The 27,625-nt window shown below is 37.0% G+C and overlaps 1 protein-coding gene across 2 annotated transcripts; it reads left to right on the top strand.

Moving 5' to 3' along the window:
• LOC103895635 (phosphatidylinositol-binding clathrin assembly protein) lies at positions 1 to 26,346 on the top strand. Of its 2 annotated transcripts, none has more exons than XM_009275286.2 (20): positions 1 to 139; positions 2,937 to 3,012; positions 3,863 to 3,965; positions 4,129 to 4,222; positions 4,315 to 4,426; positions 5,536 to 5,642; positions 6,255 to 6,296; positions 10,689 to 10,774; positions 11,834 to 11,957; positions 13,836 to 13,972; positions 14,290 to 14,393; positions 15,290 to 15,436; positions 16,727 to 16,786; positions 16,882 to 16,992; positions 17,876 to 17,992; positions 18,117 to 18,147; positions 18,631 to 18,751; positions 20,880 to 20,936; positions 21,258 to 21,365; positions 21,950 to 26,346. In XM_009275286.2, the coding sequence occupies exons 1-20, from the start codon at positions 20 to 22 to the stop codon at positions 21,962 to 21,964; spliced, it is 1,872 nt and encodes a 623-aa protein (XP_009273561.1). In that variant the 5' UTR covers positions 1 to 19; the 3' UTR covers positions 21,965 to 26,346. The 2 variants fall into 2 exon arrangements, with proteins under 2 accessions (XP_009273561.1, XP_009273560.1); XM_009275285.2 differs by having other exon boundaries at positions 17,861 to 17,992.
• The last annotated feature ends 1,279 nt before the right edge of the window (positions 26,347 to 27,625 follow it).

The raw sequence follows: 27,625 nt of genomic DNA, 5'->3' as shown, positions 1-27,625 counted from the left end.
AATACAGTGCACAAATGAAATGAATGTGAATATTCCGCAGTTGGCAGACACACTCTTTGAGAGAACTGCAAACAGTAGCTGGGTTGTAGTGTTCAAAGCTCTAATTACAACACACCACCTCATGATGTATGGAAACGAGGTAAGACATGATTAGTTCTGTTAAAGCCTCCTTGACAGTGTTTAAAAAAATTGTCTCAATCTATGAAGCATTAGATATGTACTTCAGTTTTCAAAGGTCTTTGTTTTTCCACTGCTGATGGCTGTAAAGTACTTCTCCAGAGAAGAAAATATTCCTTCATTATTTCAATACCGAAATATATCAGTGTTTGCAATTTACCTGCAGGTATCTGAGTTGGGCTGTGAGGGAATAATGAATGACCTTTCTAGAATAAAGACTTGAGAAACTTCTGATGAGCTTTACTTCATTAGGCTAGTGCTTATCAGTAAGAGCACAGCAAGAGAGTCTTGTTAGCACTCCATAAATGTGCAACCAACCTATTAACAGATAAGAATACTTACTAAAGGGGGGAGGAATATGGTGACTAGAATATTTGATCTTGCCAATCATCTAATGGGCTATATCTTCATATGTCGTTGCCATTAACATTCCTCCGAAACAGGTTTCTATTGCATTTAGTTCACTTAAATTATTTCATCACTATTTATGAAAAGCTTCCCAGACAATAACATGACATTAGAAATGTAGCCTCTCTCGCACAGTCCTTCCGTTAAACTAAACTTTGTCTTCGTCAGGTGATAGTTTAGTCCTGAACTTGTGTGTAGTCATTCTCTTAATAAATGACTGTTGACTACTGGTAATACTGAAATGATGATTCTTAAAGGTACTGCTTCCAGCCTTTAAACTGCTCTGAAAACTTAGTGTTGCCTCCTCTCTCCAAATCTCTGTGAACTTAATTGAAATGACCTGTAAAGCATAGTGTGCTCTTTGTTAACGCTTCCTCGAGTTATTTATGTGCTTAAATTGTAGTTTCAATAGATAATAGGCTGAAATTACAGAATAATATGAAGTAAAATTCACTGCTTGGAACTCACTACTTGTTCCAAGTATAAAGCTAAACTGAAGGCTGTAAATCAGTTTGTATATTTTATTCTCTCTTCTTCCAATACAGTTCATATCTACACACTGAAACTTGAAAGGAAAAAAAAGCAGACAACTGAACCATAGAAAAAAATCGAAACTTAAGAGTTGTGGGCTACCAGTCAGTATCTGTTTGCCCATACAGTGTTTTGTAGTGGCAGAAGAGTTGAATTTTTATGTCTGTACCAAAACCGCTCCTCAGCTTTGAATGGGTGTATTTGAAACTTGAAAAAGAGTTCCTTTATACCTGCTGAGATAATGTGGCTGGAACACTAGTTCTGTAATTTCAGGTGGAACACGAGTGTACTCCTCGCTCCTCTAATACATTAAAAGAGACCTTTTTCTTAAACAGTTAAAAAATGACCATATGTCGGACTTCTATTTTAAGTACAAGTAAATACAGCAGAAGGTCAAAATGTTGTCTGAGCAATCACTGTCTTGCAGTTTCTTGTGACGAAGTTTTGGGTGAAACAGGTTAAAACTCCTCTCACGTGTGCATTGTACAATGCAAGACCCCTGACATCTGGAGAGTGAGAGTTAGCCTTGGCCCTTTTAAAATGAGATTCAGAACAGTAGCTAATTTTGAAATGTGTATAGACACCTTTTGAACATCACTGTTCTGTTCCTGATCACGTTCCAACTGTTTTTCTTCTTCTGTATCTCTTTGAATGCAGTACTAAGATGTACAAAGACCAGATAAACCGGCTGGAAAACAGAATAAGAAGTTAAAACAGTGCCAGAACTGTTGGTAGGCAAGCTGCGTGTTGTAGACTTGAGTGAACTCCGTAGCTATAGGCTGAGAACACATACGAGTTACTGACGAGGTGGTACGTGACAAGTTGGGGAATCATTTGGGCCCCTTGGAAGGTGAAAGTATTGCTTTCAGTTTAAATAGTACTTGTGAGAAGAATTTTCTTGTTGCTGTGCTAAGCCCTCATTACAGTTCCCAAAGAGCAGGTGCTATACTGAGCCTGACTGAAAAAATGCTGGTTTTGTGGAGTGCAATAGTCCAAACCTGGCAGACAGGTAGATTTCCACCATGAAGGGTGAAGGAACAGGCCCTGTGTGCTGTAGCAGCAGAGGGATTCAGATCAAAGATGTAGCAAGTCCCTTAAGCTGTACTGATCATAGTCGTCTTTTATGAACTAAAACACATACAAAGAAGCAAGAAAGTCAAGAAATCACAATCATAGGAGGACTGTGTAGAACAGTGGCAGAGAAACTTTTAAAACTACCTTGCTATTTGGATGTGCTTGTCTCTTACTCGTGTGTTATTTATGGAGCTAGCTATTATTTGTCAAAACTTAAATGTTGCTTAGTCAGATCGCTGCATTACAATGTATATAACATATATATAAAATTATAATCCCAGTGCTGCTGCTCACCACAGTTCCAGAAGCATTATTGTTACTAATTACTTTTAAATTTTGTAACTAAACCTGTCTCCCACTTCCACAGCAGCGGTAGAGCTATTGAAACCTCGGGAGCTTGGATAATGCGAGTGGTATTTTTGTTTTGTGTTTTCCAGCTTGTCTGTTCTAAAGTACAAAGTTAACCTAAGCAGCTTCCTCTAGGATTATTAGGCTTTTATTCATGGGCAGTGATGTCTTTTTTATTTAGTTTAAATTTATATTTTTGCCAAATAGAGTTTTGGATTTCAGAGGCTTTGCTAATCAGTAGTTTCAAGTTTTCCTTTAAATTTTTCCCTTTTAACTAATTTCTATTGTTGATAGAGATTACTAGAAACAGTTACAAGGTAAGTGGAGTTTTCTTGTAATATGCTTAAATGTTTTGACTCTCACAACAATGATATTCTCAACTTTTTCTTCACCAACAGCGCTTTATCCAGTATCTTGCATCCCGAAACACTTTGTTCAATTTAAATAACTACCTGGACAAAAGTGCCATGCAGGGTAAGGATCTTTCACTTGAAGAAAATAACTCTACTGCTTTTTTGCTCTGTGATAGTGCCTGTGTTGGTGCACTCTAGGAGACAAATGACATTTAAATGAAAGGGTATTATGATTTATATTGCATGAGGCACCAAAGAATGTCCAACTAAGAATGCAGACACAAGGAAAGTGAGATTCTGAGTTACCTAGCTGAGTGCTAGAAATTAGTCTGTAATATATGTATCGTGCATACGCAGCTGTAAATTTTAAAGAGTGAACTCTTAACGCTGACTAGAATAAACCTGATGAATATTAGCACAATGATCTATATTTGCTGTTGCATTTTAGTGTCTCAGGAGTAAATGTTTACTGGTAAGGTGCATGGAATGGTAACTAGAATGTGCTGTATAAATAGTGAGAACTCCCTCAAATCTCTGAGAAGTCTTTAATTACTTGCCAATGGTAGAAAACATTTCTCAGTCTTTGTGTGGTTTTTGAGGCATTGCAGAGAAGGTACTAAAGTCTTCAGCATTTTACTAGGAATACATTTTTAGTCTAATTTCAAGAACATCTTAATAAGAGCTGCTTGGTTCTTGCCTAATATTTTCCGCTTGGTTCTTGCCTAATATTTTAATGTGTTTAGGTGTTTATTAGGAGTTTATGCTTTCCTAATCTTAGCAAGTTGGGAAGAAACTGTAACATTACATCTCAAGGTGAAAAATAGTGAATCTCAAGACTCTGGAAAGTGCCTATGAAGGGTTTTTTATGCAAGTTGATGTAAAATGGACTAGTAGGAGAATAGTTCTTGAAAAGAACTTAAAAGAAACTGTACCCCTTCAAAATGTCTAAATTATAAATGCTTAACTTTTAGGCTATGATATGTCTACCTTCATTAGGCGATATAGCAGATACTTGAATGAAAAAGCACTTTCATATAGACTTGTAGCAGTTGACTTCACCAAAATGAAAAGAGGGTAAGACTGTTACTGCTTCTTTTGTTTGGTCTTTCATACTGGGGGGGAGGGAAATACCAGTTGTTCTTGAGCTTTTAGCCCTTTGAAGCAATATAGTATTGTTGAAACAGCATAATATGCTGAGGTCTCTTGGTAACTTGTAAACGTGTCTTCTACTCTGTAGGATAGATGGAGTGATGAGAACCATGAATGCGGAAAAGCTTCTGAAAACCCTTCCAATTATACAGAACCAGCTTGATGCACTCCTTGATTTTGATGTAAGTACTTTAGGTAACACTCTCTCATTTTTAAGTGAGAGTTTCGTTATTTTATTAAATACTAATTTACTTTCTCATTGCTTTCTACACAGGCAAATCCAAATGAACTAACAAATGGTGTTATAAATGCTGCCTTTATGCTCCTCTTTAAAGATTCCATTAGACTTTTTGCAGCATACAATGAGGGGATTATTAATCTTTTAGGTATGTGAGAATTTTTTTAGCTTTTGAACTTTTGTGAAAGATATTGAGAGAACTAAAGAATATAGACAATTTCTGACTGCAATTTCGTAATAAATTGTCTCTGCTCTATTACCATTAAATTAAGCCTGCCTTAGTTTCAGTGGCAACTAGCATAGGCTTAAACATGTGCTTCTACCTTGAAGAATACATCTTGAAACAGAAATTGAGATGAGAGGGTGACTGGTGAGACTAAAACAAAGATACCGTAAATGTGCAGTGGATAATCTTTGGCAACTGAGCTGTGAAAGTATTTAGTGAGGTATCTGGTATTTTGAGTATTTAGTATAGTCACAGTATGACTGACTTCTGGTTTCCCATAATTTCTTTAGAGCCTGACTATTCACTTTTACCTGGTACCTGAATCTACATGAGCCTAGTAGATGACACGTAGGGTTTTTTGTTCAAGAGTGGTAAGCTCTTAGAAAAGCCTTATAATGACTATTCAAGCAAATTTCTGAATGAAAACATCTGATCAGTTTGCTCTGTTAATCCATTAGTTTTTACTCAATGAAAAATCCGTTAGTTTTTACTCAATGAAATATCTATAAGTATATAGGGCAAAACCATAAAAAGTGAAGGATGTGGTTGATACTCCTTTTGGTAGGTCAGTTCAGTATATGTACCGCTTCAGTAGCCGTTCTGATGTCTTTTGGATATGGAGCCCATTTACAGACATCAAAACATATTGATACAGGGTCTAAAAATGTAAATACATACCAGGAATATTTTCAAATGATAAAATAATTTGCCTCACTGCCAGCTAGTAAGCTGACTTCTTGAAAATATTCCCCCTAAATACCTAATTTAACAATTGCAGTGATTCACGTCCATGCTTAATAAAGCTTTGCATTATATTCTCATGTACTGAAATAGAAAAATCAATGGTTTTCTATTGACTGACTTATTACAAAAGGTGTCAGGTATTAATGTAAACTTTAAAATCTGAATAGCTTTGAGTTACTCCTGTCTGTTCTCTCCCTGAAGCTTGTCTCGAATTAACTTTTATAATACTGTGTCACCTTCTTGCTGTGAAGGCTGTTATCTTACAAGAGTTTTATTTGCATCCTCAGAAAGATATTTTGATATGAAGAAGAACCAGTGCAAAGAAGGCTTGGATATTTACAAAAAATTTCTAGCCAGAATGACCAAATTGTCAGAATTCCTCAAAGTAGCAGAGGTAAATAAATCTACGTCTATGGAAGGGATATCATTTAGCTGTCTGTACTGGTGCAGTGGTCTATATTCATAACAGCAACTTCACAAACAGATTAATATTTGCTTAACTTTGCTATACAAGGAAGCATTCTACAGATTAGGTATTTTAAAGTTTGTATACGCTCATTAACATGAAGTGAGATTCTTGGGTATCCTTTTCATTAGCCAGACAACATAGTAAACTTTCTGAAGTGTTGTTACATTTTGAACTGTTCATGAAATTTATATGAACTGAATGTTACAGTCTATTTACAGTGCTCCCCTTTACTGTAACTGCTCAAAGTGGAGTAGTTCCAGTAAGCAATGTGGGTGTTTCTCATGCTCCCCGTAAGCTTTTCTGCGTGGAAAAGTTAGGCTGGATGAAAAGTTGGGTTTGCTTTGAGATGCAATTTAATGCACTTGTGATTTCTAAGGTGTGTTCCTACTGAAAATCGTACCTGTTCAGAAAGTTATGAATATCCCTTTTTTAATATGTTAGTTTCTATGTAAAATTCAGACATCACTGGTTTTTATTTTCATTGCCACTGCATGTAGTAATGTACGGGTTTTTTTTCTTCTTTTTTTGTAAACCCAGCAAGTTGGAATTGATCAGGGTGACATTCCAGATCTTACTCAGGTCAGTGTACATATCGTATTGATTAACCCAATTATTTTGTTCTTTGTGTTTTTAAAGGTTGGTGTGTATCGTAGTAATCATTCATCTCAAGAATGTATTCTCTTCTGTGTCTTTATATATGGGAAATATGTATGGTGACTTTTCCCGTGGATTAAATGTACTCAGTATTCACACTTTGCAGCTCCTAATAAGATTTTTGGATTGTTTAAAGCAATAAAACTCAAAATATTTTTCAAGAACTTCTGGTTTTTATCACAGAAGATTCACTGACATATAAGCTACAAGCATCTTGCCATGCCTTCAGGAAGACCTTCCATTTCACTGTAATTTAATGTCTTCCAACACACTTAAAGATTACAGTTAGCTAGTTCGGTCAAGAATTTTTTCTTTCCCCTGAGGTCTGAATAGATTTGATGTTTCTATATCAGCACTTAACGCAGGCTTCGATATTACTCAGTAATATGAGGGACATGTGCAATACAGGTTGTGCGCTGGAACACTTAGTCTAAAAGGTGGAATGCAGGGGAATACCTTCTAAGTGAGGATAAATTGAGGGGCAGAAAGGAGGTGAGAAAGATGGTTTGACCTGGTGAACAGGAAACACTGATAGCCCACAGAAGGGCACAAAGTTATTCTTTGCAAGTTCCTTCAGTTCACAGGGACATTGTATTCCTAACCTAGGACCAACCCAACAGGACAGAGGTATTTGGTATTCTTTCTGTAGCACAGAGTAACCTGATGGGTAGAATAAATGGCAGTCTGTCAGGAGACTCGGACAATAAACTGGAGTGCCTTCGAGGTCTAGAGTACTCAAGCTGTTTAAGTAGAGTCAGTGTGAAACAGTTAAAATCTAATGTGTAAACTTTGAACAGTGACATCTAATCCTACACTGCCTTCACAAAATTAAATTTCATGGGTTAATCATGTAAAAATGTATCTACTGTGAAGATTTGCCTAAACTTCATCGGTGTCTTTTTAATATGGAAATCAAATCTAAACCACAAACTTCCATTGTCAGTGTTGTTCATTACTGCCTACATTATGACCTCCATCTGAAATCATACATGTTTCGAAGTACAAACCTCTAATACTTGCAGTCCTGGCAATTAATATTAACCCCTTTAAGAACTTCTAGGCCTTTGTGGTAGGAAAAGAAATATGACTGTAACCAGCAGGGTAAGAGCAGGTAATGAGTGAAAGCAGTAGTTTGATGTTTTCTGTTGGTGTTTGATCTTAGCATCTTACTCTGTCTTTTGATTAGTACTGCAGTATTCAGCTGGTCTGCATTATGCTAATCAAATTATGCTCAAGTCTGAAGTTATACTTCACTGGGTTTGTGTGTACTTGTCCAGTTAATTGGGTCATTATAAGGCTCTTCAAAGCAGGGTTTTTTTAATTTACTGAGACTAGGGGATTTAACTTTGTTTTGCTGTTCTCTATATCTGAAACTTTCAGTGAGCAAACCCTTTTATATCTACTGTTCTCACAACATTTTTTTCTAATAGCTCAGCTATTTTGTTTTAAGTGCACTTAGACATGAAAGGCAACTCTGAACTGTGGTGATAGATGTCAGCATCCTGTGTATTTTGGCAACTTCAGAGCCACTGTTAAGCATTCCACTTCCATAGTAGATTTCATGGCATTTGATAAGAGTTGAGTAATTATACATGAATTCAGTGCCACATTAAAAGAATTTGCTAAAATTTCTTAAGTCTAGACTTTGACAAAAAATTAATTTTCGGTGTGCTTGTGTTTCTGAAATAAGTTCTGACAGGGTCATGTCTTTTGTCTCTATTCTGGTCTACCATATTTAACTTTTTTCCAAATGCTTTGTTTACGTTTCTGGTGTATATTCTGTTCTGGGATATGCACGTTTCAGAGTTTCCTTAAGCTGTTCCTGACAACAATGGTTTTATCTCTTCAGAGGTTTATTAATTCCTGCTGCTGTATAAGTGTGTTTATTCCTTGATTCTAATGTTCACACTACTGCTACTGTTGCCAGTTCCTATAAAGAAAATACTTTCCTTTGTAGGTGCCCTGTTTCACAATGATGTTGCTTACTTTCTGTTTACAGCTGTTACTGTATTGCATGAATGCAAGTGGGTCACTTTCCTCTGTATGGATGTTAGTCTGTCAGATGTCTTTGGGTGAGAGGAGGGAGGCTGAGTCATCAAATACAGCCTTTTTCAAGTCAACATCTGTATTAGCCCAGGCATCTTTTCTGACGTAAAACTGCTAAGATCTGTTCACTCAAAATTTCATCTCTGTTTTGTTGGATGTCTGCAGCAGTGAGAAAGTTCAGAGAAGTTACTGGTTTGTTGGTTTTAGGTTTTATGGTTGAGGGGGTTGTTTAGAGGGGTTTAGAAACAGTAAGTATAGAATATGCTTTTCCATACAGATAAGTTTTAGAGTGGTCTTGAAAAAACAATGAAGACTAGGAAAAACTTTCTGGAATTAGGGTATAATCGCCTAGTATTAAGATTATCTATCTAGCTGTGTCACGCAATGTCTTTTGCAAACTATTGTTCCTCCTGAAAGGTAAAAGTCTGGGTTTTTTGGTTTGATTCTTTTTTTTTTTTTTTTGTCCCTGATACCTTTCCAGAAGAGTATTTCAAAATGTTCCCCCTTGGGGTTTAGCTGTCTAGTTCAAACGCTGAATTTATTTATGACCAGTTGTTGAGGTAACTACACTGTCTTAGCTTACCAAGCTCTATTCATAGAAAGAAATATCAACTCAGGCCTTAACTTTAAGACAGGCAGTTTTACAGGATTATTCTAATTGCTTTTCTTTGCATCTCCTGTACCTTGAATTGGCCTTCATTGAATGTGGGAAGCTAGAATTGTGCTCAGTATTTCAGAGCGGAACTTGCCAAAGCCTTGTGTGATTAGTATTTTTCCTCTTTCCAGGAAATACTTCGGTCTAGCTTTTGGTACAGAAGGGCTAGCAAGGGCAAGCTTGTTTTTTCTTCCAAACAATGCCTATCATGTCTGTTCTACCTACTGAAAGTTGGCAAGTGGTAAGAGAGGCTTAATGTCTCTGAAACCGTGCCAGATGAGGAGGACTGAGCTGGCAAGCAGATTAAAACTTTAGAGGTCTATTCCCTTCATCTGAATCTGCAGTAGGATTTACTTTGCTTGTTTTATGGAATATGGACTATGTAGTTAAAAGCCACGAGAGCAAGGCGGCTAGAATAGCAAGGCAGTGAACTCTTCCAAAAGTGCCAGCCTAATTATTTTGCTTGATGGAGGTTGTTTTTGTAGGGTGATTTGGGGAGATCTTACTTCCTGCTATGACTGTGTAATCAGGATGAGTTCAAATTTATTCTGAGATTTGAAGCTGTTTCCTTTGGTATGGAAGAAATATTTCTGTAGTGGATACAAGTATATGGCAGAAAGAAGGCAGGTTATGATGGGCACTTTTTTCTTATTTTCTGTAGGAACCAAAGCAGCTCTGGTGTGCCTTAGTCTGTATATTTTAAACTTGTTCTTTTCTGTTACCTATCGGTTAAAATCTTTGTCTCAGGTACTGAATGGCTGTGCTCTCAAAAGTTTTGGTAAGCTTATGAGTATTGGTCACCTAAAACTCATTTAAGGTGTCTAGTGTCTGACTTCCTGCTGGATTTAAGTGGCGAGAAACCTGGGTTTTTTTAATCTTCTTCATCGCTTTAAATAAAAACAGCTTAATGTTTAAAACTTCTCATGGGTAACACTTTTCCAGGGGAGGGATGGGGACAGAAGGGATGGAGATGGAATCCGCAAAAAAACCCAAAAACTTTATTTGAGGTGATGTTGCTAGTTTCTAATGTTTTAGGCTACCAAAGGCTTTGGAGTAATTGAGTTGGTTTATTGTGTAGTCATGTGTTGAATAGCTACTCCGTCTGCAATGGTATTGTTGGGATTAGGTTGAATTTGATTGCTTTTTTAATCAAACCTAACATTCTGCTGTAGTCAAGTGTTTCTAATGCAAGCCTTTGACTGTAAATATTTGAATGGAAAATGATTGGCTTTTTATTGTTACAGGGGAAAGGGGGTCAAAAACGCAAAGGCTTCATTTTGGTACTTCTGCGAGTTTAAGGGAGTACTGCTTAATCAGCTGTGATTACTGGATTAATCTTAACATAGCAAATACTGTTGCCAAAAACAAGAATGTGACTTGCTACACAGAAGCAGACCTACTCTGGGGGAATCCTTACTTCATGGCTCTGTGGTGCCACTCCTTTTAAAGAACCACAACTGGGTAGATAGAATTCAGGTATGCAGGATGGCAGCAAAACCCAAAGGCACAATTACTGATGTGTGGGGTTTTGTTGTTAGTGGATGAGGAAACTAATCTGTGTACTAAACAAGGATGTGTTGTCTAGAAGCAGTGTTTTATAAATACTTTAACTTTAGGCACCCAGCAGCTTGCTTGAAGCACTGGAACAGCATTTGGCTTCTGTGGAGGGAAAGAAAACAAAAGAAGTCTCCGCTGCCAGCAGGTGAGCACCCAATGAATTATAACGATGCCTATACTTAGGATTTGTCATCTTCATACTGAGAATTTTCAGGATTCAGTCATTTGGTGTTCTCCTTGAATTTTATTCACTTCCAAATATATCTTCCTAGAAGTATAAATGAAGCATCTAGTGACTAGTAGTCTGATAGCTTAGTCACATTTGAAATCTAGGTATGTCTGCCTGTGTCTCTGACAGACTTCTTATTCTGCTGTAATAAACCACTGAGCTGAGACCTTGTATATTATTCTTTTTAGTTTTTGGTTGTTTGAAGTCCTTTGGCTTATAAGACTTCTAAGTTATTTGGGTTTTGAGGCTCTTTTTACCCAAGATAGGATGGTATTTATCTTGGTCAATTACCTACTTCTCGGACCGTGAATTTATCTTAACCTGCTTATAAAAGTTCTTCAGTCCCTTCTCAGAACAGCCAAATTAGCTTAGATGCTTTGTGCTGGCAGGAATTGTGTTACTCTTTGTATCGATACATATGAGCAGTACTTCTGACTTAAGAGTGAGAGATATCTTTTGGCATAGGCATTCTCCCCCCGAAACTTGGTAAATACTGATAAATGTATCAGTGTAAGGTATATTCCTGAGTTGCTGTCTTGCTCCTCAGATTTTTTTTTGCAAGTATCTGAGGATTCACTACTACAGTATTCTGCTAAAAAGTATACTATATAAAGAATAACTTCTGTGCTTTGTTTACTGTTATATATATAATATGTACAAATAAGCTTTTTGTGCCTCTGCCACTTGAATGGAATAGAATTCCAGTCTAGTCTATGTGACCTTAAAGAAAAACAACTGGTGTGTTCTGTGTTTTCCAGTTCCTACCCGCTGAAACTTGAGGGAGTAGTCCTCTGTACTCATGCTGCTTTTTCACCAAACCCCCTCATTATTGGGGTGTCTGCGTTTCTGTACCAGAGAGAAAAGACTGGAGTGGAGGGGGAATGGCACACAACTAGATAAGGCACTTGATGATTATGTGATGTATACCTGGCTGTTTTTTGTAATAAAACTTTTTTTAATTATTACTGTTTTTAGAGCTAGTGCCCTATCCAGTGCTGTTTCCACACTTGCCAATACAGGAATGTCATTTAGCAGGATGGATGAGAAAGAAAAGCAGCAGGCATTGGAGGAGGAACAAGCTAGACTGCAGGCACTTAAGGTACTGTATTTTTTACAAGTTTGTATTCTGAGATTTTTTTTTTAAGTGGTACAGGTGAAAACCAGGGTTGGCTTAGAATAGTGTATGGTGGGGGAACTCTCATCTTAAGAGAGGTCAAGGCATGATTCTGTAGGATGCAGGTGTGATGGCTGCCAATATGTGGTGACCCTTCTACCAGGAGTATGATTTGAATAGCAGACAGCTGATATAAATCACTTATATTCTTCCTTATAAGAGATCGTTATTTATCTCAAAGATTCCCAAAATGAGTATACAACATTTCTAGGTTACATCTCAGCAGCTGAACATACAGCATTGCTATTGTAAGACTGGTAAGATTGGTAGGAGGGGAATTATTTTTCCCCGTGATGTATGGAATGTGGCTTTAGTGTGATTCTTCACTCATGTTGCTCATAATGAGAATACACACTACAGTTCTGTCCACGTTTAACTGCTCTTACTTACAATTCTATAATTTAGTTTGAAAAACTGTTTGAAATCGTATGTATTTAGGTTTAATTTATGGACTTTGAATAATAATACATTTGAAAGAAAATCAGTGTGTTCTCTCTTGGTTCCTTAATGTGCTTTCCTTTGCTCATTGGTACTTGTTGAGTAGTCCTCTTAGTAACATCCCTCTCAAGGCCTGAATCCTGGTCCTTCGGGTCCTTTTAACCTGTTTATAACACTGTTTCCTGAGAACATATACAGTATAAAATCTCGAACAAGGCAAGACGCTTCTCTTGCTGAAAGCTAAACCTGTGGTTCTGTCATGTCCCAGGCACACGCAAGTGGGGCAGTTGGGGAATTTTTCTTCTGTTGCTTTAACATCTCTAGACACACCTAAACGATGGAGCAAGTCTGCTCATGTCATCTCGAGGCCACGTTACAAGAGCCTTAAAACTATTTGGAGTGTGAAAGTAAACTTTGACAGTAATGCAGAGTTGAGTTTCGTCTCTGGAGTTAGAGGTCTATTGAAGATTCTTCACTTTCCTGACTTGGTGTAAGGCATATTTTTCAAATCAATGTGAAGCAGGTTTTCTGCCATTAGACTACAATCTTAGTGTGCCTTGCTGCCTGCTGCCGAACTGCTTCACTTGAATCTCAGCAAGTGTTGTGGTGGTGATGTTGTTTGGTTTTTTTGGTTGGGGTTTTTCTTTTTTGTTTTCAGTAGTTGCATCAGATGTCTCCCTCTTCACTGTCCCACTTCGGCTAGAATAGGACTTGTAGCTGCTGTAACTGAATAATTAAATCAGTTGATAGAAATCTTCATCTGGGGGCAGGGAAGCTTGCAAGCTCACTCAATGTTTTACTTGAGGAATGTAAGCAGTGTAAAACATACACCTGTGCTATATAAATGCAGTGGGCATATCTAGAAGTAACGAGGGATGTAAACCTAAAATTAACAATGTAAACTAGATTTTTATTTTGCCAGTTTAAGAGCAACACCACATGGATATTATTAGGATGCACATTGTTAGTCTGACTTCTGAACATCTGAATTGAACTATGAAGAGATCCTAACAGTAGAGAGAGATGGGTCTTCCTCAACAAAGGTCCATTGACCTGTTTCTCTGAGTGACTGTGAAGGGAGCTTAGAATGTGTAGCTTGATTAGAAGTGTTTTACTTCTAGGCACTTATAGTTTAAAAAAATAATTATTTAAAACCTCAAGTCCCACCTTGATTTTTATAAAGGCTTTCTTAAAACAAATACTCCTATCTCTAATTTCAATCATCTTTCTGTTTTCAGGACTTTACAGGAGAATGACTCATTTATTAGGACCATAATTAAAATGTCTTCTTGGAAAAGGTCTTCAGGACTGAAGGGTTAATAAATTAATAAAACTAAGATGCAAACTGTCTATCTCATCTTTCAGGAGCAGCGATTAAGAGAGATTTCTGTAGTATCAAATTCCACTTCCACATCAGCATCCCCAAGCACCTTATCAGGAAAAAGTGTGAATACCACTGTAGCTGTTGACCTCTTTGCAGTACCAGCACCCACAACAAATAGGTGAGAGAGACTTACTTTGCTTTCTGAAGCAAGCAGAAATTACTGCATTGGCCTGTAGCTCCACAGTCAATTGCAAAGCACTGATCCTGGTTACTTTTCAAGAATAACCTTTTGCTGATGTTTTCCTGGTGTATTCACAAGAATTTTGGTATTGGTCAATAAGTGCTTAATTACTAGTTTTGTTTTGTACCACTATTATTGATGGGCTACTAGTGAACAAGAGAAAGTGAGATTGGTATGGGTGTTTGTATAACACAAGAATTCAAGCCTGTTGCGTATCTTCACGTTTCTCTCTCTCTCTTTCTTTTCTTATTCAGCATGCCCAACCTTTCTAGTGATCTTTTTGATCTTCAGCCTGCATTTGTTCCAACTGTGCAGAGTACTCCAGCTATATCAACATCAGCAAGCAGTGCTTGGGGAGGTGAGCTGATACGATGATTTGACTGTCTAAATGATGGGTGTATTCTCAGAATACAAGAATAAAATACAGATTCATACTTAATTGAATCTACATCTTAAACCTTAATTACTTTGTATTTAAACATCTCTATCCTTGACAGAATATAAAATAAGTCATCTGAAAGCTCTGGCAAACTGTTATAGAAAAGTTACTTTTTTTTTAACGCATAGCAGTAGCGTCAATGTGCAGTAGATGGAATGAAGGAGCTATTCAATAAAGGGGCCACGTAGAAGAAACGTAACTAAAAATCAAAGTTTAAAAATGCTGGGAAATATAAACTAAGCAGATGTAACTGAGAAGATGCTGGACTAGTATTTCCATTCCACTAAGTGATATTAATTAATACACTTCTCATTTAAAAGGTGTTGGTGACTTCAAAGTTCTTATAATAAAGCTGTCGTTCCCAGTTTCTTGGGCACAGCATTCTCTGTACCCTCACCCATTCCTCCAAAGAATAATCAGGGTAGATGTCAAATAAATGTCTTAAATGCTGAAATAAGGCAATGTTAACACCACTGTAAGTGTTAGTATTTTAATAGGTGGAATTGATACCCTTATGTGCTATTTAAAAGGTAGATTCTTGAAGCCAAAAATGTAGTATCTAACTTTTTTGACTGATTAATGTTCTGTCACTCTCCTCCTCCCACCCAATGGCAATACTAGAATTATTTTCTCTAGAGAGAGCTGTTAGGATTTTTATCTGAAACTAAGAATTTGTATCTTTAATGGGCTGAGCACTAGGTGGAATATTTACAGTATGATTTTGTCTAGAGATTCTCATATGCAGTCATTTCAGTCTGGTTTTCTTTTCCATTATTTGTACTCTGTATTCTTTCCTTCACTTCTGCATCTGAAAGGTCCTTTCTCGTCCTCAAATGGTTGTGTTGGTTCTCCACCTCATCTGGACATCTTTGACATGAAGCCAGTTGAAGAAGCTGTAAAATCTACCACCCCTTTCATCATTTCTACTTTTTCCTCCAAACAAACGGTGGAACTGTTTAGTGGTAAACAAACAAACAAAACCCATGTAATTTCTTTGCAACTGGAGATGATAATGCTAATAAACTGGGCCATGTAATCTTTTTGTGGTTTGGACCAATCTTCACTTTTTATTAACAAGTGAAAATGGTGCATTAATTCCTAGTATTTCCATTCTATTAAGTGATATTAATTAATACACTTCTCATTTAAAAGGTGTTGGTGACTTCAAAGTTCTTATAATAAAGCTGTCGTTCCCAGTTTCTTGGGCACAGCATTCTCTGTACCCTCACCCATTCCTCCAAAGAATAATCAGGGTAGATGTCAAATAAATGTCTTAAATGCTGAAATAAGGCAATGTTAACACCACTGTAAGTGTTAGTATTTTAATAGGTGGAATTGATACCCTTATGTGCTATTTAAAAGGTAGATTCTTGAAGCCAAAAATGTAGTATCTAACTTTTTTGACTGATTAATGTTCTGTCACTCTCCTCCTCCCACCCAATGGCAATACTAGAATTATTTTCTCTAGAGAGAGCTGTTAGGATTTTTATCTGAAACTAAGAATTTGTATCTTTAATGGGCTGAGCACTAGGTGGAATATTTACAGTATGATTTTGTCTAGAGATTCTCATATGCAGTCATTTCAGTCTGGTTTTCTTTTCCATTATTTGTACTCTGTATTCTTTCCTTCACTTCTGCATCTGAAAGGTCCTTTCTCGTCCTCAAATGGTTGTGTTGGTTCTCCACCTCATCTGGACATCTTTGACATGAAGCCAGTTGAAGAAGCTGTAAAATCTACCACCCCTTTCATCATTTCTACTTTTTCCTCCAAACAAACGGTGGAACTGTTTAGTGGTAAACAAACAAACAAAACCCATGTAATTTCTTTGCAACTGGAGATGATAATGCTAATAAACTGGGCCATGTAATCTTTTTGTGGTTTGGACCAATCTTCACTTTTTATTAACAAGTGAAAATGGTGCATTAATTCCAGATGTAGTCAATTACATGTTTCCTTAAAGTTTTATTTCTACAGTTGAAATAACTCATTATTTTGTTAAGCTTGCCCAACCTAGACATCCTAAGACTTGCAATTTTGCTGGAATTTTTGCTGATTTCTTTCAAACTGCAATCTCCTTTCTCTTTTGTAATGGGGAATGCAGGAGTTACTTGAGCTTTTCAAATTTGTTAAATTAAAAAAATCCTTTTTATTACTAAAAATTCTTAATTTTTAACTGCAGACTTAATTTTTAGGTCCCCTCTCCCTTTTTCTCTTTTAAACTGATCTTATTTTCTTCTCTCTTTTTATGAAGATGACTTTAGTGGTCATAAACCTACATATGCTTCTGTGTATCATCCTCTGACTGTTGATGGTAATTTGATTATTTTTTTGTAAACTTTCTGGTTTCACTGTAATGAGTGGTATTACTCCATGGGTGTATTGATTACTCTAAATTTTTTTTTTCAGGTTTTCCTCTTCATTCAGCTCCTCCAAGTACCACCTCTTCAACAATTAATGTGGACTTTGATGCTGTTTTTGGAGGAAAATCTACAGCACCAGAGTACAGGACTACAAGTGGTAAAAACTAGTTTATGACTAACTTACACCCTACAGGCAACAGTTGCTTAACAATTTAGCGTAACTGCTATTGCAGTTCAAAATTTAATCACTTAATACATTTGCAAGATGATTATAGGGCTGATAAGATAACAGGCAATCAGTTCAATTGTAGTTATTTACTTTGAAATTAGCTTTGACTAATCTCATATACTGTGTAATAATGGTTTCCTCTTTTTTGGGGGGAATGAACTTTGAACGTGGCCCACTGGATATCTCTTAACGGGTAAGCTTATGTTAATCTGTTTTCAGTGCTTGTGACTTCAGTGTTTTCTCTTGATAGATGGTAATGAGTTCTCTCTAACTTCATTGAGAGGCGTACTTATAAAAATGCAAAACTACTTGTGTGTATGTGTTGCTTGAAGAATAGCTGAGTTACGATCTTTCTCTTGGTTGGTGCTATTTTGCTATATGTTCGAAGTCCTCATGAACATATAGCGAAGGAACTCTTGTGTACATTCAGGATACTAGCAGTATCATGAAATTACTGCTTTATTGTGTTACAAGAACACATTGAAACTACCTTTAACAACCTTCTTTCTTCAGTTTCAGGGGAGTTTCATCTTAATTTAAAAATACCATCAGTTACTGCTGAAGTAAAATTAAAGATTCTACTAGATTAGTAGCTACAATATAGTACTCCATAAAAAATAAGAGGTTAAACTATGCTTCTGTCTAAGCCTTAAACACTTCCAGCATGTTGAACCTCCACATATACTCAAACTACTTAGTGTTCTATAAAGAAAATATCTCCCTGGCTTATGGATGTCTTTTATTAAATGCAATGTAACTGTTTTGTTGACAGTTGCTTTTATGTTCTTTGTTTTAGCTTTTAACTTTCTAGATGATGTATTGCAACCCACAGTACCACCACAAAGTCAAAGAGCCACTTTAGCCAACCAGCAAAGCGGAAAAATTTTGGCAAATGACCTTGATTCTTCACTTGCTAATCTAGTGGGAAGTAAGTGTGAAGCTTTTAAACTTAACTTTGCCATTTGTGACTGAAAACAACACAAGCTTTTTTTTTTCCCCAAAAAAAAAATTAGAAATACTTAGGGATTTTGTCTGTTTCTCTTTCCCCCCAGACCTTGGCTTTGGAGGAACTCCATCCAAAAAGTAAGTGCATATACGTACTTATTATATTCTCACATGACTATTTGGTAGTCTCTGGCACAGTTTACCAGCACTAACATGGCAAGAGTCTCAACTCTTGAAAGTAGTCTGCTACCAGGTACAGCATTGAAACAGTGAGTTTGTGGTCAGTCACCATAATGGTCAACCTTAACTTTTGAAGTAATTCACTTTAGTTTTGCAATTGCTGTATTTTTATTTACGTATTTTTATGAGGCCCCATAAAAGATCTTGCAGTTACATAAAACTCCAGTTAATCATTATGCCTTACAGTGCAGTAATGATAGTTTACTTTTAACACAAAACAGAATCCCCAGACTTCATGTTTACTGGAACAGAAATATATATAAGTAGTTACTGAAATCCCAAGTGTTTCTTCCACCCATAGATTCCAGCTGTGTATATGTATTAAGGCATGTTTTGGTTTTCCATTATGTTGTTGTTACTCTAGCTGTGGTTTCATTTTAGATCAGATATGCAGTGGACCCAGCCTACAGAGAAGAAACTTACTGGTGGAACAAACTGGCAAGCAAAAACAAGCACATCGACCACATGGAACCCTACTCCCTTACCCGCTATTCCACATATGGTAATTTCTGTACTATTGAAATCGCACTTCATTCTAGCAAATGCTACTATTGTGCTTGAATTAACTTAAAAAGAATAGCAAAGGCTGTTTGGGACAAGACTGGGGGCAGGGGGGAATGCTTGTACTTCTTAACTGAAGTACAGTAACCTCATTCTTAAACCTCATTCTTAAACTGAATGAGGTAGAGATTTTAGTATGCTTTATTTCTCCTCACTGTAAAACTTGTCCATTAACAACTTAAATAATCAGCCTTTCACTTGAGATGTATCTCAGTTCAGAAGTTCTTTTTGAATTGAAACAAATGACCCCAAACGAGAAAATTTGATGTGCGTGTTTGAGATGCTCCCGCCCCACTCCCCCGCCCCCCATGCACACACACATGCACCTTTAAGAATCCTGAGAATGTGTTTCAAGGGCAAAACTGCTGTTCCTTCCAGTTCTCACTCCTTTTTCAGTTTTATCACATGAAATGCTGCTGCAGCCCCTGCAAGGCACCTTAATTACCAGGTCAAGCAGCACTTTGGACTTTTGATAATGCTCAACAGCAACTTTGTATTTTAAACACAGTACAAAATACTAAGTGGAAGTTTTATAGTTATTTAAATGAAGAATTTTCATTTCTTGGAGGGATATTTGTAGGCAACTGATGTCCTTTTAAAAAAGATTTTTCAAGTATCTTCTATTCATATATATTCATACAAATACAAACCTCTTCTGAAATACAGCTGCCTTGGAGGGAAGTAGAATGTTCACCTTGGTTATATGTACAACTAGGGTAATTGCCATATTTGTTATGACTTTTGGACTGCTGTCTGACTTTATTTTCCATTAAGAGTAGCTTTGCCTGTAATGCCTATTTTCCTCATCTTATGTGAGTATGCTCATTCAAAATTATCAAAGTTGAATATTAAATCCAGAATTGGAATCAAAAATGAAACTCAAAAATTCAGATGAGAGTATGTCTCAGTTGCATAGCACTTTTATGTGAGACTTCTGAGACCATAAAATCTTTTTATCCCCTCTTTGTGCTCTAGAACGTTGTTAGAGTGCTGATGCATTCTTATTTTTGAAAGATAGAGGGCACCTTAGCACACATTGATCACTCTGGATTTGGGTTGTGTGTTTTTATTTCATGTGTTCATGCTTAATACCTTCTGGTCTAAGCATTTGTGTGCTTTATGCCAGGTATGTGCTCACTCGTTTGCTTGGGATTCCAACAATTAATGATGCAAAGAACTAGCTCGGTTATGAGCATCATTAAAATCAGTGCCTCAGTATTGGAAAGGTCTTAACTGTCCTGGCTTGGTCTGTGGCATTCAGAGTACTAGCTCTCCAGTTCATGTATAGTCTGCATACTCTTTCATAGTGAAGTATTTTAACTAGCACTCCATTTTTAATATAATTAGCACTACTTAACAACGCACGGCAATATGAAGCGCATGCATCACTGTGAACATAACCCGATATAAGTTATTACCGGCTTAAGATGCTCCTCGTGTTTTTCCTTTTTCATATTGTGATATGTTGCAGACATCAGAAATTAGTATGTGAGCAACATTTACCCGACTAAACATCTGTTGCTGTTTTGTAAGCTGAATGGTCACTGGCTTCCTTGTTTGTTTTTTTTTTTCCTATGCCCTTCTCGCACATAGTGGGAGGAAGAAGGAATATTGCATGCCATGCCCTCTAAAGGCTTCTCATACAAATGTTTGTGCAAGCAATATACTCAAATCTGGCTAGTTTTCTATTTTTCTGGAAGTCTTACTAGCGATAGCTTTCTAGGCGGGGAGCCTATCCAAGTTAACAGACATAGTTACTGATGTTACTGTCCTTGCACTTTTCCTCCCACTTTAATTGTTTTAATAATTGAGTTGAGCGTAGTTACAGTACTGGACTTGAATCCATCCCTTGGTTAGAATTTCCAGTTTGAATACCTCTTAAATAATTTTCTGTCCTTACTCCTTTTGCTGTGCCAGAATGGAGTGCACTATCCTGGATATGTAAGTCAATTTCTTGTAAATACGTTGGTTATTTTAAGTATTGAAAAACATGTATTTTTCACAGTTTTGTATATATTACTAGTATGCATGAGCTTATCTAAAATACATTAAAATTTTCTTGATTGAAGGTACCTGCTCCTATTACGTACCCATTGACCACACCTCAAGTGCCTGTATATGGAATGGTAAGAAATGTGATTGTCTTGTATTCCTGAGAAACCTTGTTGTCTCCTCCAGTGGGTTTCATGGCAGGCATTACGATGTTCAAAAATCATCCTGCAACTTATATGTGTTGTTTCGTAAGTGTGTGAAAACTGATAGCTTTTGCGCACTGTGCATTGGAAGAGATTACTCTAAATTTCATATACAAAGTTTTATAAAAGCTTTGACTTTACTGCATGTGTGTGCCTGTATGCTTATTTTCTACCATACTAACAATGCGAAAAGATGTATCTTCTAGAATTAGTTTATATACCTGTTTTCTGGGGGTTTTGTTTCTCTAACAGGTACCTCCTCAGATTGGAGCTGCTCCTTTGATGGCACCCCAGTCAATGATGTATACACAGCCTGGTCTAAGGCCAACAAATCCTTTTGCACCTGTTTCTGAAACTCAGGTGAACTGTTTTCTTTAATCTTGAGAACACATTGAAACTTTAGTCTTGGTAAAAGCAACCAAATGTTCCATGAAGGGCTACTCGTGTATTTCTGCATTTGAAAGTGAGGGGTTCCTCAGTCAAGGGTAACAGCTTTTGCTGGTGAGGAAGCAAATTCAGATGGTAAGACCATGCAAATGTAGGAAGCAAGGAAGAAAGTAAAAATTGGAGATTTAGTGGCTAACTTCTTACTGTGTCAATATTAAGAAAATGGGAGTGGTGAAAATATGTAGAATTTAGACTTCCTATGACATTAGCTGGATACTTGGTTTAGTCATACTGACTAGAGTGGTGGTGAAGGCTTTCTGAAGGATCAGGTGGTGAGGAATGAAAAAGGCATGGACAAGATCATTCAAGTTGAAGAAACTGTGTACTCCTGTCATCCAAATACATTGGTCTTAATGTTTTTTGGGGATGTTTTCAAGTGCCCAAACCTATAGTCTTAACTTGCAGGTAACAAGGCAGTTGAATAGATTCATAATTCTAAAACATTGAGAAATGATGTGTTATGTAAGTGGCATTAATATGTAATCTCTACTTCACAGATACAGTTTATGTAGAGCCACCAAAGCAGCAAGATGTGAGAACAACCAAATACTGGTAAAAAAAAGAAAAGACTGAATTTCAATCTTTCCGTGATGTATACCTGAACAGGGCAACTGTTTCTTCCCTGTATAATACAATATTATTTTGAATTGCAATGCTTTAGAGATTCTTGTTTATAACAGTCACTGCAGTGTGAAGTCATGTTTGTTCACTGATTTTTAAACTGCTCAGCAGAAAACTGTATTTTATTGAGGCTGACTCGGAAGGTGCAAGCTGGATTATCATCTTCAAAGCTGAGAAGAGGGGTTACATGATTGCTCTACAACCTTATTCATCAGTGGCTTACCTTAGGAAGTTAACTGAGGATGTCAAAGCTATTTATTTCCTCCATAAATTCTGTGGCTGTTGTAACCAAGACACAACACAAATGAAGTTGAGCAATAAAATTTTTATGTGCTCTAATAAATACTCTGATAGAGCAATGCTTGCATTATCATAAGGCCAATATTGTGTGAAATCAGACAGCTTTTTCACATTAGAATAGCTTATAGTAATTTGCAAACTTTATAATGTGAGTTTGAAATGCTGTGAATCAACAAGATATATATACATATTACATATATATATATTAAAAATAATAAATTGCTCCATTGGTATGTCAGTGTTACATGGCTAGTTGAAAGAGCCAGGCTCTGATATGGGCTGAAAGTCTGTGATGGAGCAGGGGAAACAAGTGTGTTACGGAACAGCGTGTGCAGCCTCCAACAGGTGACAGTAGCTGCCCTTCCATTGAGTATCTTCTCTGCAGATAGCATTTTTCATAGCTCAAGGAAGAATAGCTTTGGGAGCCAGTGAACGTAGGTATCCCCAATAGCAGCAAATGGGAGCAATTTGAAAATCTCGTTGCTAACTGCAAAAGAGGCAAGAGATCAATTTTTTTAAGTCTGTTAGGTCAAAAGAAGCAAACCTTGCAATAGTGCACACTTGTGAACTGGTAACTATATTGAAATTATCCAGCTGTAGGGAATAGCTTGTGCTGCTTTTCTGAAATAAGAACCTAGTTGTAAACCATATAAAAGTAATTATTTTTAAATGTGTAAATATGTGCAAACTTTTAGATAATCTTTTCTTTAATGCTGCAGTAATCTTTTTCTTCTGTAGTAATTTCAAGGTAAAAATGCTATGTTAAGAAATCCGGACTCTTTTTGAGAGGAAAATCTTTTAAATCAACTAATTTATGAAGTATGCTATTCACGATGGGTCAGATGTGTACAGACTTCTGGCATGTCTTTTGTATTTAACAATCTTCCTCCAAAACTGAAATTGGCTATGAAAATGCCTTATCTTGTATTTTTCAATGTCTGATAAAAAGTGATAGCATTAAAAGAAAAAGTAGTTAATAACAAGTAAATGGAATTGGGAGCAACCTTTCTTCCAGAAGCTTTGTGGCAGAATACAAAGAAATTATCTCCTGTAAAATCACTTCTACTGATGATTAATATTAAAGCTGGGTTTTCAAAAAAATGACTAGTTTTCTATTGTTATGATAAATAGACCTCCAGAGTAGCATGTCTTTTATCTTTTGGGGAGTCTATAATTGCAGAAATGTCACTGACTCTCACTATAAACGCAAATAGGCCTGAGAATCTTGTCAAACTGTCCTGCAGAGAACTTCTAAAATACAGCACCTTCCTCATAGTGGGAACAAGCCTTCTCTTTTTTTTTAATGCTTGATTCTGTCCAAAGAGTGCAAAAGTACTATTTATTAACCCTATGGAAATATTTTTGCCAAGTGAAAAACCTCAAGAGAAACAAAATAAAAAAAACCAACCCACCCCCAACCCTTGGAATCTGTAACCACTAACTTCCTGGGAAACGTAATCTTGCAGAAATTTAAAACTTGGAGTTTCTGAATGTGTATTGATTTTTAAAAGAATTTGGACCGGTCTATAGCAATGTAATGTTCGAGTTTGAATTACAAAGGGCTTCAAGCTTTAATCCACCTTTGTTAGGCTGAACAATTGTACAATTTTAAGCCAATGAGTTCTTCAGTGCCTATAGGTACCCTCCACGTGACGAGGGAATAGATGCCATTTAGAATGGGTCATTGTGTTGAGGGGACTGTTTATTTAAGAAATAGTGAATTCTGTTGACTTATTCAGCATTGAAATGTCTTGAGTTCAAATTAGACCAGTACATGTAGTAATAAATGTCTGGGCATTAATGACAGAGCTGAGAGCTCTACAAGCAGGCAGTTTCTAGCACTGTAAGCTGTTAGGTCTCTTTCTCATACTGAGTTGTATAAGTAATAATCAGTTATTTTAATAACATATGCAAATAAATGCCTGGTAAACAGTATATATTTGTTATAACTTTATTGCAGAGCATTCTGAATATCTGGAATGTACTTCGCTCAGAAATGGATTTAGTACTAGGTATAGTTTGCACTACTTCTGATTTGCTCTGGATTTTTTTAATGGTTCTTTGGTAGGCTTTCTTGTAGCAAAGCTGTCTGATACCAGTTTATTTAGTATTAAAAAAGGAGAAACAGCCACAAAGTACATCCTAAAAACTTTATAAGCCACCTTCTTTTTAGTCTCATTCAGAACGTTTGATACTTTAAAACACGGCTTTCAGATTTATCCTTATGAAGAAAAGATTGCTTTACGCGCTTCTCTCTGCACAAAAGTGCACAGGACTGCTTTTTGCCAACCTCTTCCTCGTGCCCATATTGGAACGCATAAAACGGCAGAGTACTGTGTTTTAAATAACACAGTTCATACATTAGAGGTAAAAAACAAGGACTTAGGATGCTGTCAAGGCTTTTATGGCTCAGAACTTGTTCTCCAAAAAATAACAGCCCACAAGAGTTGCAAATAGTCGTCGTGATGAGTAAAACACTGAAGAGAGGTGTATATAAATGTGACTTTCCCGTTTGTTTCCTCCCAACTCGTTTGATCAGAATCCTGTTCTGAATATTTCAGAAAGCAGATAACTAAGATGTTGGTCTGAACAAGGAGGAAGACTTGAAGTATGCTGTGCGCTTTGCGTTGTTGTACTTCAGTGGGTCATTCAAGCCTAACTGTTGGGACTTCATGCTGCTACAGAGAGGCTGTCTTTTATCTTATGGTATATCCCATAACTTCTGGAAAGGCTGATTTGTGTTAGGCCTGTTGGACTTGAAAGTGTACCTCTTTTTAAATAACGGGGGTTTTCTAAGGTTCTCTAGATACAGTTTGACTTTGCCTCCAAGAAGCTATTGAATTGAATTTTTTTTAAATTTTGGGCACACGTACTAGAGAAATCTCAGTTCTGTGCACGTAGTGGTGGAATACTTGTAGGTAAAAATAACAAATGGACTTTTGTTTAAAAAAAAAACACAACACACACACACACACACACACACACAAAACCCCAACAACAAAAGAGCTTCTGACTGCAAGATTGAATACAGGGTGTATCCCCATCTGGGTTTTTTGATGTGTGGCAGGGAGGGTGGGGTTACAATTAGAATAGTATGCACTGTGGATCGGTGCTTAACTTGTACATAAAAAGGAAAACTTTGTTTTGGGTAGTTTGTATTGTAAGGACAACATCTAAAGGCACTGTGTATCGGTCATTTATTTCCATTTAAAAGATTATATTTTTGAGCAATGGAAACTGTACATGTTATCATTTATACATTACTGATAGCTAGGAGTATAGAAAACCTGTTGCTATTACTCTGAAGATGTATTTGAAATGTCATTGATACATACATCACTGCATCACTACTTTACACAGATTCTCATGATCATTTATTTAAAGAGATTGTAGTAACTGGTACAGTTACAACAGGAATTGTAACATCAGATCTTTCAGTATATATCAAACGTGTATCCTTGTGATTAATCCTTTACCAAATGTTTGGCTGGAATTTCATCTTGGAGCAATGACAAAATAGGTGCTGGAACAGATTTCCCTCACCCCAACCCACACTTCACATTATTTATTTAATAGGTCTTGTTTTGTATGTTATGTTTTTCCCCATAACAGGTTTGTGCCTTTTATTGGATATTTATTTAAAAGGAGCTACTATAATTTAGGTTGTTCAGGCTTTTTTCAGGTGTATTCTTGTACAGCTGTTCCTTTACATGAGTTCCTTCATTTTATAAGAATACAGAATGTGTGGAAAATATACTAGCCACAAGCTGGAAAAAAACTTTGAGGGTTTATGTTCTATGAATTAATAATTTTTTAAAAAGAAGCCTAAGCACAAAACTGGCTGTGTTAATATTTTAATTGTGGAACTTCACAATTTGTTAATACACAAACTGTTTGTTTTTTAAAAACTGCTCATATCCAATTATTTGATGAAACAAGTTTTGGAAAAAAAAAAATAAACTTTGGCACATGCGAGAGGTGTGTGTATGTGATCACTCTTTAATGTGTTCTCAGGCTTAAGGCTTTCCGTAATACTAATAGCAACAGCTGAATTGGGATGGTTGATCAGTTTGTTACTCTTCTGCATTTACATTTAATGTGGTATTTTGCCGTATTCAAATCATCGGTGTAGCTTAACGTGATCACTTGGGAAGCAGTGACTGGTTTTTCCTGTGCAGGGTAGTTGGACTTGATTGAGGGGGCAGCGGGAGGGGAAGACACAAAGCTGTTTGTATCACGCAGGGGTGACTTCAGGTTCTCTCCGGAGGTGTCTCGCTGCATCCAAATCAGAAATAGGCCTTAGCCAACACAAATATTTGGATTTCTCATAATTTTGTACCTGTAGGGCAGTAGTATGGTGTAGGGAAGCGCAAGGGTTGTTTTCATAGATCCGCATGTTACTATGTAAAAAGTCTCAAGATCAGAAATCAGCAGCATGACAATGTTTAATTGTGGAGTGTTTATTGCTTGTAGCTGCTCATGAGCCTTCCGGTGACTGTGGGCAGGCACACGTTCTTGGTTTTTGGGAAGGTGTTTCAGTTTTTGTTTAGCTTGCTTAAACTTAGATTGATTCCCTAACCAGTCACTGTTTCAGCAGAGCACTGTGGGCCTGGAAAAGACACACTAATAAGATCTGCCTTTTGCAGATGTTTCTTATTTCTAAATTGGAAGCCTTGAAGGCCAGTATTTTTAATAGCTGCTTTTTTGTTTCATTTAGCTGTGGAGCTTTGTTTTCAGTTAGGAGCTTGAGCTATTTTATAGCTAATTCTTGCTGTGTCACTGCCAGCTATCGGCTTCCTACTGATTGTAAAGCACTGGGCAGCAACAATAAGCTGCGGGGTTCATGGGCTAGACCTGACGGTGTTTCACGCTCTTGCGTGTCTGGAAGCCCCGTCGCTCCGTCCCTGTCGGGACTTGGGTGGACTGGCCCCGTTCCCAACTTCTGCGGCAGCAAGTGCGTGATGGCACGGGCTGGTGGAAATCGAAATGTGTAACCACGGGGCAAGCTTTATTTCTGCTCCCTTTAAAAATGCTGAGTGTAAATTATTAAATAAAGACAGCTCTTTGCTATTGTTTTCGATATTATACGCGTGTATCTTGCTTGTTTTACGTGAGCTGTGCTAGCATGTGGGAAAGGCTGCTCGGAGGGAAACGCCGCAGGCAGAACTAGAGGTTGGGAAAAGGAACCTCCCTCCTCCTGTCCCTCTCTCCTTCCCTCCCTCCCTCCTTCTCTCCCCTCTCGGCCTCCCGGG

Source organism: Aptenodytes forsteri, unplaced genomic scaffold, assembly GCF_000699145.1.
Source record: "Aptenodytes forsteri isolate BGI_AS27 unplaced genomic scaffold, ASM69914v1 Scaffold143, whole genome shotgun sequence".
Classification (NCBI taxonomy): Eukaryota; Metazoa; Chordata; class Aves; order Sphenisciformes; family Spheniscidae; genus Aptenodytes; species Aptenodytes forsteri.
This window is presented reverse-complemented; position numbering and strand designations above follow the sequence as displayed.